Genomic DNA, 11,348 nt, shown 5'->3' with positions numbered 1-11,348 from the left:
TTATTTAAACCTATAATGTAACTGTTATTGTTATACCTGACATCAGATTGTATAATCTAAAACAAGAATTTAAGAGGAATTATACTGGTATTGCAATCCCATCACGTAGCCTACACTAAGGACTAGGCATGTTAATTAGCTTTACAGATATTTTCGAAGGTTTTTCTATGAAGCATTTAATGGTAGAACATTATCCTTTTTTATTTTTTATTTTAAGTGGTTAATAAGGCTATGCTCTAATAATCAGTATATTCTTATTCTGGACAATCAAATGAAGCTTGTCTATGATCAGTGGTTTCACTGAGGTTTAAATTGGTAGCCATAGGCCTACCTGATTTCTTAGTGATAGTAGCCTATTAGCTAGGCCTATGTTTCAGATCAAGGGTCACATATCTCTTATCTGCATCTCCCCTGTAATCTGAGCGAGTTTTAAAGCCAGTTAGCGCACTTACTTGAATGCAGGTAGGTTGGCATATTAGCCGGACTGGGTGGTGGCGTTTTGTTGTTGGGGCGCTGGAGCTTCATAGCAGTCTTTGAATCTGCGGCATGGCGGCTGATTAAATTTAGCACCATGATGGACAAGGACACCCAGTTGGTATTGTGAATGGTTACTTCAAAACACTGTGAGATATAAACATTCTATTTCGCATTATGACGTCACGATGGTGTACACAGCTACATTTGAAGAGTTTGATTCCAAAATATCTCCATTTTTAAAAACATTAAAAGTAGCCTTTTAATAAATTGGTAATGTTATTGTAGCCTATATTTCAGGCCATATCGGTAAAATTGCAATTCTGATGTTTTGACTAATTATAGATCAATCAAATAACAATGCCTAATTACAGTTCTGCCGAAATTATGTGGAAAACAAAATGTAAAAAAAAGGATTTATGAAAATTTATTAAAATGGAGGATGTAGCGTTTTGGAGCAAACTCTTCATTTGTTCAGGCACTGTTACCCACCTTAAGCAGGCTGTCTAAAAACATGAAACCTTTTGTTCTTAAATGTGTTGTCAAACAAAGCAAAATAGCTTGGGCATTTATAACCGTAGTAGCCTACTATAGCCTACTGGTATGTATATCTGGCTATACATTCCTAATCACAATGAGACAAATCATAGCTTATCCCACCTGTTTCAGATAGTTCTATCTAGAATCATCTCCGGCCGGAACAGAAACAACTGCTCCCTGGATGAATGTAGAATGGAGTGATTCGGTATGGCAAACATAGATAAGCGGCATAATACCAGTGCATCTATTTTTTATATCTATGATAGGAAATGCACCAGGTTTGCATATACCCAGGATACAGGACATTCAGTATAAGAGGCCATGCAGGGTGAGGACTGAGTGAAGTATTACCCCAATCACAGACTATTTCAATGGATGCCTTCTGGAAAATGTCTCCATTCCATGGCCTGAGAAGTTTCTTTTCCTATAAGGGCCATGAACATTTAAACACACATTCCACAAACAATACATATTTTTGCCATTATATGCATTAGGCCTATGAAGGCCTATAGCCTATATTTCATTTTGTTTTCCCCGTCAAAAGTTGTAGGGCTACATGTAGTCTACAATCATACATGTAACGTACATCTCTTGAAACGGCAATATTAAATTATTAAATGGCCTATTTTACACTGGGTATAGGCTAGGGGGGAGAAATGTAATTTTTGATAAGCTATTGATTTATCTATGTCTAGGCTATAGAGACTACCCTTTTCCTTCTAAAATGTTTTGTCTTTTTGTTGTTTATATTGTTTTGGTTTATTTGTACATAACAACTATTTTTTGTTTGTTTTATTGATATATTTATATTGGCATCATTGAGAATAACTTCTTCCTGAACGTCAGCAAGACAAAGGAGCTGATTGTGGAGTTAAGCACAAAGCAGACGGGGAACTACAAGCACTCCTTCATCAACGGGACCGTAGTGGAGAGCGTGGACAGCTTCCGATACCTGGGCATTCACATCGCGCCTGACCTGTGTCATGGTCCTTTCAACACCCTGGTTAAGGCTCATCAGCGTCTGTTCCACCTACGGCGTCTGAGAGACTTCCACCTACCATCGAAGGTGCTGCAGAACATTTACTCTTGCACCATTGAGAGCATCCTGATAGGACACATCTCCACCTTTGGCAACAGCACTTAGCAGGACAGATGAGCTCTCCAGAGAGTGGTGCGTTCAGATGCACTGAGCTATCTGACCTGCAATCCATTAACATCAAGCGGTGCCATATCAGAACTATATCACACACACACACACACACACACACACACACACACACACACACACACACACACACACGACTTTCTGCCTATCCTGTTTGAAAATGGGTGGTATTGGTGACGTTTTCACAGGGCGTGTCGAGGTGTAATGCGGAGAGGCTAATGGCCTGACAGTCTGAACACAAACGTGTCAGGGACATGAGGCTTGTAGCCTGGGCTACTATCACTAGGTGGCCCCTCAAATTACCCTAGCCTGGCCTTGCTTGATAGTCTGAAGCCGGCTACTTGTAGGCCTATAGGCTACTTTGTGTACACTGGACTCTGCCTAGACTTTTGCATTTTCCCATTATTTTTCCTTTTTTATGTCAGAGCCTGGATTTATTAGGCTAGACGCTACACACTCTCTGAGTAGCCTATGTGAAGTATGAAATAGCACTTTTTTTCAGCCTTATCTTCCAAGACACAGCATTGCACTATGTTGTGCTGTGTAGGCCTATGTCTGATATTGTATAGGCCTAGGCTATGTGACAAATACAATTTGCATTCGATTTTGAAATAGGCCCTAATTTCTAAAATGAAGGTTGAGTTTAAAGTCCTTGAGTGTCAACAACATAATCAGTGTGTTTTTACAGGTAAGGCTACCCTACCGTAGCAAATCACACTAGTTGGAGTGAAATTTAAGATTCCATTGAACCACCTGCGGTCAAGTCTTGCAGTAAGGTAAGGACTGGCACCGAGTCTACTAGCTCTTTCAGTGCCATACAGATAGAAGGCTCTGGGCTCTTTAAGTTGTTACCATGGTGAAATGTTTGGGTCCAGAGTGTTGTGCTTGCGTCATCATTGTGCGTGCTAACCAGCAACAGTTTAAATTTATCGAAGTTAAGTCGTATAGCTCTACAAAGGTAAGTTTTTTAGTGCATTGCGAAACTGAATTTGATATATGGATGCTATATCCAACTCTCGAAGTGATTCGCAGATTTTATGCAAAACTAGACAGCTAGATCATATTAAATGCAAAAGCGGCATCGATGTAGTTAACGTTATTAGCGATAGCTAACGTTCGTTCGTTCGGTACCCTAAAGAAGAATGAATGCTAGCCCAAAACAGAGCTTCCATCCAATGAAATTGACGTTGGTACTTCTTTGTTATGTTTAAACGCCGTTTTAACGATGTCTCACACACATGTATGCATGCAGCGTAAACAATGTAAACTGTTCCAAGACACCAAGAAAATTATTATAGAGTACGTGTTTGATCAGCTGGTCACTGAGTCAGGATTAGGCTAAAGGTGTTTATGTTAACAACACTCGTACGTACGTACGTACGTCTGTCTTAGGTAGTAGCAGAGCCTCTCTGGTAGTAGGTAGATAGTCAGTCTCATCTAGTAACGTTATGTGTTTTGTAGCTCTGTCATGTGTGAAGGCCCCTCTATGATCTCTGGACCGATTCCTCCGGACCCTACACTTTTCCCCGAGTACTACAAGCGACCTTCCTCAGGTAAGAACTTGTCAAAAGGTGGATGGTTCATTCAACAAATATTATTTACCAGTGTCATGTTAAAATATTGGAGAAAATGTGTAAAATTTTAAATTCAGTAACACTCAACTGAAAACAATTAAATGGTCAAATGGTTAACACAAAGACATTTTAAAATGCATTTGAAAATTGCCTTATGAAGTTTCCTTACTATAATATGGTGGCTCTTACATCTCTATGATCCCTGTGTGGTGATTCTAAAAGCGCGTGGTCGCCTGGAAGGGAACTCGGTTCCTGGCACCTCGGCACTGCTGTCAGGCCCACTGGCCCCAGACCATACACTGTACCCAGGTTCCTACAGCGCCCGAACCACACGGCCACAACCCCGCATCAATCCCAACGCCACACACATCCTGGAGCGGGGGCAGAGAGGGGTTGTGGGCTCCCTCCTCACACTGGAGGGCGTCTCCCGGAATTCACAGCCTAAAAACAGTAAGGGAAATGCAGCCATGAAACCTTTAAACTTAACTTTACTGTAAACTGCTCTCCTTCTCACTTTAGATTTCTTTTGAATGCAGTAAAATAGCACATGCTCATCTTTTCTAAATGACACCCCTGTCGTTACGGGTGTGAGGACTAGATAGGCTTTAAAACCTTGTAAAAGTACAGTTCTTCACCTCAGGTTTAATGGTGTTGTGTTGTAAATGTATGCCAGAGGGTTGAGTTGAGGTGTGAGAGTTTATGACGGTGTGGCCAGGTTTGAGGATTACCTTCCATTGACACTGGCTACGTTTGATCAGCTTGGGATAATACCCGTCTGATCTCTGTGGCATTAATTACCATGCCACTGAGATGCCAGAGTTTCCACTGTTTCATAGATAGTCCGCAAGAGTAGGACTTCTACATTTTACTGTATAAATACATGCAGTGTCTGATTTGACAAAGTTAGACAAATTACAAATGAGTATGTAAGTACTTCATCCCACATTACACTTAGTTCAGTGACATTCTCCTAACCCTCCTAGCTGTGAAGCTGGTGTGTGCCCAAAAAACTCTGGCTCTGTAAATGGGAAACAAAGTCCAAACCAAATGCTTTTCCAGCTAATCACATTACTTCAGCTAAACATGATTTTCTGTTGAACTTAAATATCAACAACCTTTCACTGGAATCAAAGTCTGTGTTATTACAAAGGGAACCACCCTCCTTTGTTGTCTTAATCTCTAGATACTAATTTCCTCTGCCCTCCATTTTTTTTTCATTGCTCACTTACTGTGTAAGAGTCGGCAGTGCGGGACTTTGGTAAGGAGAATGTGCGGCGGCTCAGAGAGATCCAGAAGAAGTGTCGTGAGCAGGAGGCGCAGAAGGAGCACTCGCGTCCCGTCCCGGTCAAGGCTCTGTGGACTGCCCCCAAATACCGGGACGTTCAGGCCAGAGTCATGACCCAACTCCAGGTGAGGGAAACTGTTACCGTATACAGTTCAGAGCTCAAAGTTAACTCTTAAAAGTGGTTGCCAGCTTGGCAACCAGGCATGAGGTTTTGATTGCCAAAGCCAACCAAATTACTTGTAACAATTTGATAGCCAAGGGAAACCGGCAAACCATAAATGTTGAGCCCTGCAGTTTATCAATGAATCAATTAGTCTGCCAATCAGTCAATAAAAAGTCAATCAGTCAAGGAAACCCACCCTGAAGATAATTGTAGTTGAAGCACAATCAGGAGACATTGAGTTCATCAGTGTAGCAAAACTAGCTTTGGGGAAATACCCTTGGGCTTGAATCGCTATTGGTTATCAGGTTCTGGCATCTGATTTGATGGAAAATATCTGTTTATTTCAGTGTGTTCAATGGTACCTCTTTTTCTTTCTTTCTTTCTTTCTTTCGGCCTTTCTTTCTTTCCTCTCTCTCTCTCCATCCCTCTCCCCTCTCCTTTCTGTAGGAGACCAGTCCCCCCAAGAAGCCAGAGTGTCAGAACTTCCTGAGAGCTCACTCTGCCAGTGGTTCAGGAGGTCGGACGCAGTCCCGTCCCCGCACATGCTCGTCCTCCGCTGCAGTGCCCTCCTCTCCCTCCGCCCCATCCCTCTCCAGCACAGAGGTGGGTGAGAGGCGCTAGCTGTCCATACTCATACCATACATACTCATTGTCACACACACACACACACACACACACACACACAATCTTATGGGAGCAATTGCTCTCTCTCTCTTGCTTAGCTGCTTTTTTTTTAAGAGTTTTTCTTCAATCATTATGGTCGAGATAAGGTAGTTCCAGTTTCCAGCAAGTTCAGCTGTGTTTTAACTCCAAAAATTCTGGTGTAAGGAAAGGAGTACAGTTCTAAAGCGCAGCTGAGCTAGCCCAATGGCAACTGATAGAGCAATGGTCCACTTTACAACACAGCATAGTCAAACTATAAACTGATTAAAAGCAGCAAACGGACACACAGATTCATACGAGTCTCAGCTATTCATAAATGCTAGTCTACACACACACACACACACACACACACACACACACAGCTTGTTTGTTTGTTTGTTTTATCTGAGAGTGTCCTGTATCATTGCAGTTGGAGATTAGAGGGCGCAAGGTAGACTTTGTGAGCCATAACGCACGATCAGCGGGGAAGACGGCTCTCAGGCGCTCACAGTCCCTCACGAACCTCAGGTCCCCTCCCAGCGCAGAGAAGGGCAGAGTGCCACAGTAGTGAGTCATTCATCCCCATGATTCACTCACACCATACATGCACAGCACACAGTGGACCCCACAAGGACACCACCACAAGTGCATCACAAGCACATGGTCCCACAACATACACCAACACTTTTCTTCCCTGTACAATGTATGTAACCATACGTAGGCATACACATTTATTTGTTTTTTCATTACACTAACAACACTTCCAAGTTAGTCCTTCAGCAGTACAGAAAACTGTAAATAGATGCCACTTGAAGACTACAATAGACACTGAATTATACTGAACAAAAATAGAAATACAGTACTTGTATGAATGTTAGATGAAGGGCTCACCAATATGTATTTCACAAAATTTCTTAATAAAATTTGAGAGAAATAAACATTTTTTTGTGCATGTAAATGGAAGAGTTTACTTCAGCTAATGGAAAACTAATGTTTTTATATTTTTGATCAGTGTAGATGTATCTTAGTGGCACCACTTTGTCTTGATTGTATTTACTTTCTCTTCTCTTTACAAGGTAATGGACAGTGTCCAGTCATTTAAAAGTGTTTTGTGTTGTTGATGGTTGGGAGCAGATAGGTCTCACTCTCTCTCACACACACATATTCTCTCTCTCTCTCTCTCTCTCTCTCTCCCCCTCACATGTTCTGTCTCTCTCTCTCATGTTCTCTCTCTCTCTCTCTCTCTTTCTCACTCTCACTCTCTCCAGTCTGTTGGAGAGGAAAGAACAGTGGAAGAAGGATGAGGAAGAGAGGAAGAAAAACACTCCTGATCCCTCCATTCCAGCCGGACACACACAGATGCCAGAGATGGACCGACAGGAGACTCTCCAGTCACTTAAAGAGAGTATGAGACTCACATTCACACACACACACACACACACACACACACACACACACACACACACACACACACACACAGAATGTGTTTACATGCACTTCAGTAGAAGTGCTGGTTCCTGATTTTGATCATATATTCAGGTGTTTAGATGAACACAGAGAAACCTGGTTATTAATATCCCTGTATACATGATGAATACTAGTCTCCCATTTACAAACAATACAATTCTATGTATGTAACCAGCAGCTGTCCAGGATGGACATGGAACAGTATCCTGGTTTCTTTCAGAATACTTAAGCTTGCCTAACCAAATTTCTGAGAACCGGGATAAGGCTAATCCAGGGTTTTGAAATCGGGATATGATGTTTACATGAGCAAACACGAAACTGGGATACTTCAAAATCCCGATCATAACCAGGATGCTGAGGAGCATGTAAACGCAGTCACGGATGCTAAAGAGCATAGAGAAAATCTTTTTCTCTGTGTTTTCTCTCAAAAATACTCCTTAGTTACTCCCAGGACTCCCCACTACACCTCCAGTACCCCTACAATGTATGTGCAATACAGAAAACTGTAAATGCACAAAAAGAGAACACAAAGATTACTGCAGTCAATGACTGAGATGCATCCTGTGTCTGTCTTTCTCTCTCTGTTGTTTTGTCTGCAGCTCACAAGACGCTGGTCAATGTGTTGGTGTCTCTCCCGGTGAAGGCCGACAGTCTAGGCGTTCGCTCCCGTCGCACCAAGCTGGACCGGCAGCTCTCGGAGCTCGAGGAAGCCATCAAGGTCTTCTCTCGGGACAAGGTCTACGTCAAAATCGACTCCTAAATCGGCCGCCTATCTGTGCTGTAGGGAATGCTGGAGTTGAAGCACGCACTGGGCCTGTTGAAAACGCGGTCCGCTTGGCAGAGGGACAGCTTGACACTGAAGGGATCTGACAGGGCCGGATTTGCGACACAGCTGACCCTCTAGCGCTGAGCTAAAGTTTGGGTTCTAGCAGAGATAGTTCCCTATCAGGGTGGTTTAGTAGTGCATAAATAGGCTCTGCTTCTGTCCTGTAAACCAGTCGATTTCATTGTTTGTTTGTTTTTTTGTAACATGTTGCTAATCTTTAACTTTGACTGAACACATCATTGGAGCATTGAATCAACCAAACACATTTGAATAATCCGAGACTGAGTGCCAACCTGGAGTTCCGTCCAACTGCAGTTTCATTATAGTCCATTCAGGTGTAGGTGTCGGTGACACTGTAGTCTCAGTCAGACGCAGCCAGATTCAGAGATATAATGCAGACAGGTGTGTTCTTCTCATCTGCTCATATCACCTGCATGATGCACACAAACGGTTAAATGCTCTGTTGATTACCATTCTTATATGTGCTACAGTTCTACAGATCAAGTCGTCCTTGATTTGTTGGGTTTTGAAGGAGAATGTTTAATCTGAGGTAATGAATAACTGCTTAAATAATGACCGCTGAGATGTAATAACTTTGTAATTATTAGTACATAGTGACCTTGTGAATGTAGTGTTTTGTGTCCTGTCCACAAATCAAGCAGATCCTTGGTTATCATATTCTGTAAAACGGACCAAACTGCCCTGTTTTATTGATGTATTGCTGTTTATCAGTGAAATATAGGGACTGGTTACCTGAAGGACATCACCTAAAGGTGGTTCCCAATCATAAGCTTGTGGAGAGATTATTGTAGAACACATTGCTACAGTGTCAGCTAGGAGCATGGTTTCCTACTAGAGTGCCTAGAGCTCAGCAAGTTTTTTGTATTATAGCAGCCTCAAGCAAGAACAAATTTGTTGCAGTGCACTGAATTTGAAAATAATAAATGTTTATGTGTGTAAATAATGAGTATAGCAGTGAGAACTTAATTTCAATTATGCATTAATTTAACAACGTGTATTGGGTGAGTGCTGTAGCAGTGTTTAAATATTATTATGACCGCCGCGCAGCGAAGCGGCGGTCATATAGGTTTAGTCAGATTTTTTTTTTTTTTTTTTTTTTTTTTCTTTTTCGCATGCCCAAATTTCCGTCAATGATTCACTGAAAGACCGGGGTACACGAAACTTGGTGGGCATGTAACCCCACATGGATAGCATGGAACCATCGTTTTTCGTTTTGATCTGTAGCCCCCCCGCTGGACTGGACCCCCCGAAAGGAGGGTAGGGCAGACACAGTTTTCTGTGAATATCTCGAAAACCGTAGGGTTTAGGAGGACCATTTTTTTTTGTATGTTGATCTCAAGGGGCCATGTCAACCCATTCCATAACCACTCATTTCATGTATAGCGCCACCTAGTTAAACACAAAAAAGTAAAAATGAGGTGTTGTAATTGAAGGTATCTGTGACCTAACATAGTCAAAACTGCACGAAATTGGAAGTGTAGGATCATTATGACACCCTCTGTATGCACGCCAAGTTTTGTGGAATTCCGTTCATGGGGGGCCACACAATAAATTAATTTATGTTACTATACACCAACTGGCCTGTAGGTGGCCGGAGACAGTTTTCTGTGAATATCTCGAGAACCGTAGGGCCTAGGAGGTCCACCTTTTTTATGTATGTTGGTCTTAAGGGGGCATGTCAACCCATCCCATTACCACTTATTTCATGTATAGCGCCACCTAGTTAAAAATTAAAAAGCTAAAAAGCAAAAAATTAGGTGTTTTCATCACAATATCTCTGGCTGACCAGGTCAAAACTGCACGAAATTAAAAGTGTAGGATCATTATGACACCCTCCGAATGCATGCCAAGTTTTGTGTACTTTCGTTCATGGGGGGCCTTACAATAAAATAATTTATGTGTACATTTAGTGACGTACACCAACAAGGATTCCCGGGACACTGAAAGACCGGGGTACACAAAACTTGGTGGACATGTACCCCCACATGGATAGCATGGAACCGTCATTCTTCGTTTTGATCTGTAGCCCCCCCCCCCGCTGGACTGGACCCCCGAAAGGAGGGTAGGGCAGACACAGTTCTCTGTGAATATCTTGAGAACTGTAGGGCCTAGGATGACCAATTTTTTCCGTATGTTTGCCTCCAGGGTTCATGTTAACCCATTCCATGTGCACACATGTGCATAAACAGATACACACACACACACATACATTTACAGTAATCATACGTATGACACATACTCACACAGTAGACATATGTACGCATGCATGCACATGCACAAACACACATACGCAGGCAAACACACAAGCACGCACATACACACACACACACACACCCACACACATAAACATAAACTTATACACGCACACATGCACACAATTCAAGAATTTTTCCCGTCATCTAGTTCCTGAATTTTTGGTCATTGATACCCGGGACACCGAACCACCGGGGTACATGAAATTTGGTGGGTATGTAGCCCCACTAGACTTTTATGGAAAATTTTCATTTCGTCCCCGGGGGACATCTAATAAGGATAGGACAATGTTCACATGAAGTGTAATTCCCATTTCTTCTTGAAGCCGAAATAAATCTGAGGATGTTTATCGGACATGCTTGGTTTTTACTGCAGGTACGTTAATCTTGTAATATCAATAAGGACCTAGGTAATGTTACCGTTAGCGTTGGTTGAGTGATGGAGGCATTTGATTGATTGCATTTGTAGAAAACTATAAATGCGGTTATACCAAGCAAATGTATAGCAGCACTGTTTGTATCTTTCGACTGTCATTTATTGCACGTGCTACAAAATCATTCTGTGCAATGTAAGATTTACCAACGTTACACCGGTCTGATACAGTTTTGCCTATACATGCGTGAGACTGAGACGCCTGTTTGTTTTGTTTTAAGTGCGTGCAGGGTGTGAGAGGGGAATCGATGTGCTTTGATTACAGCTTGGTAAATTAAAAAGCACGTGTGTGTGAAGTATCCAAACAATGACACCTTAATTTCATTATGGCTGCTTAAGCAACACACCTTAAGCTACTGTGTAGTGGGTCCCATTTAGAAGTGGCTACTTCATTCGCGCTTCCCTTGACTCATGGAGCTGCGTGAATGTTATTACAACTTTTCGCCACGATATGACAGTTTAAGTCCGCTTGATACTGTAAGGCGTAAGCCATTGGTTTCCAAAGG

At 42.1% G+C, this 11,348-nt stretch overlaps 2 protein-coding genes across 6 annotated transcripts in view; one reads left to right on the top strand and one right to left on the bottom strand.

Moving 5' to 3' along the window:
- The window catches only part of vdac3 (voltage-dependent anion channel 3), a 14,288-nt gene extending 13,680 nt beyond the window's left edge, over positions 1–608 (bottom strand). For 2 of the 4 annotated variants that reach the window (XM_042100398.1, XM_042100399.1), the window contains exon 1: positions 453–608. In XM_042100398.1, coding sequence (XP_041956332.1) covers positions 453–573 — 121 coding nt within the window. In that variant the 5' untranslated portion in view covers positions 574–608. The remainder of the gene's footprint in view (positions 1–452) is intronic. The other 2 variants (XM_042100400.1, XM_042100401.1) reach the window with 2 other exon arrangements.
- Positions 609–1,860: 1,252 nt separating this feature from the next.
- On the top strand, positions 1,861–9,100 carry enkd1 (enkurin domain containing 1). 2 transcript variants are annotated; one of them, XM_042100393.1, is made up of 9 exons: positions 1,861–2,080; positions 2,868–2,955; positions 3,641–3,732; positions 3,976–4,203; positions 4,991–5,163; positions 5,649–5,804; positions 6,274–6,410; positions 7,112–7,248; positions 7,910–9,100. In XM_042100393.1, exons 3-9 carry the CDS (start codon positions 3,648–3,650, stop codon positions 8,068–8,070), a joined length of 1,077 nt encoding a protein of 358 aa, XP_041956327.1. In that variant the 5' UTR covers positions 1,861–2,080; positions 2,868–2,955; positions 3,641–3,647; the 3' UTR covers positions 8,071–9,100. The 2 variants fall into 2 exon arrangements, with proteins under 2 accessions (XP_041956327.1, XP_041956326.1); XM_042100392.1 differs by lacking the exons at positions 1,861–2,080; positions 2,868–2,955 and adding an exon at positions 3,055–3,137.
- The last annotated feature ends 2,248 nt before the right edge of the window (positions 9,101–11,348 follow it).

This window comes from Alosa sapidissima, chromosome 8 (assembly GCF_018492685.1).
Source record: "Alosa sapidissima isolate fAloSap1 chromosome 8, fAloSap1.pri, whole genome shotgun sequence".
In the NCBI taxonomy this organism is placed as follows: Eukaryota; Metazoa; Chordata; class Actinopteri; order Clupeiformes; family Clupeidae; genus Alosa; species Alosa sapidissima.
The sequence above is the reverse complement of the archived record's forward strand: the minus strand, read 5'-3'. Positions and strand labels throughout refer to the sequence as shown.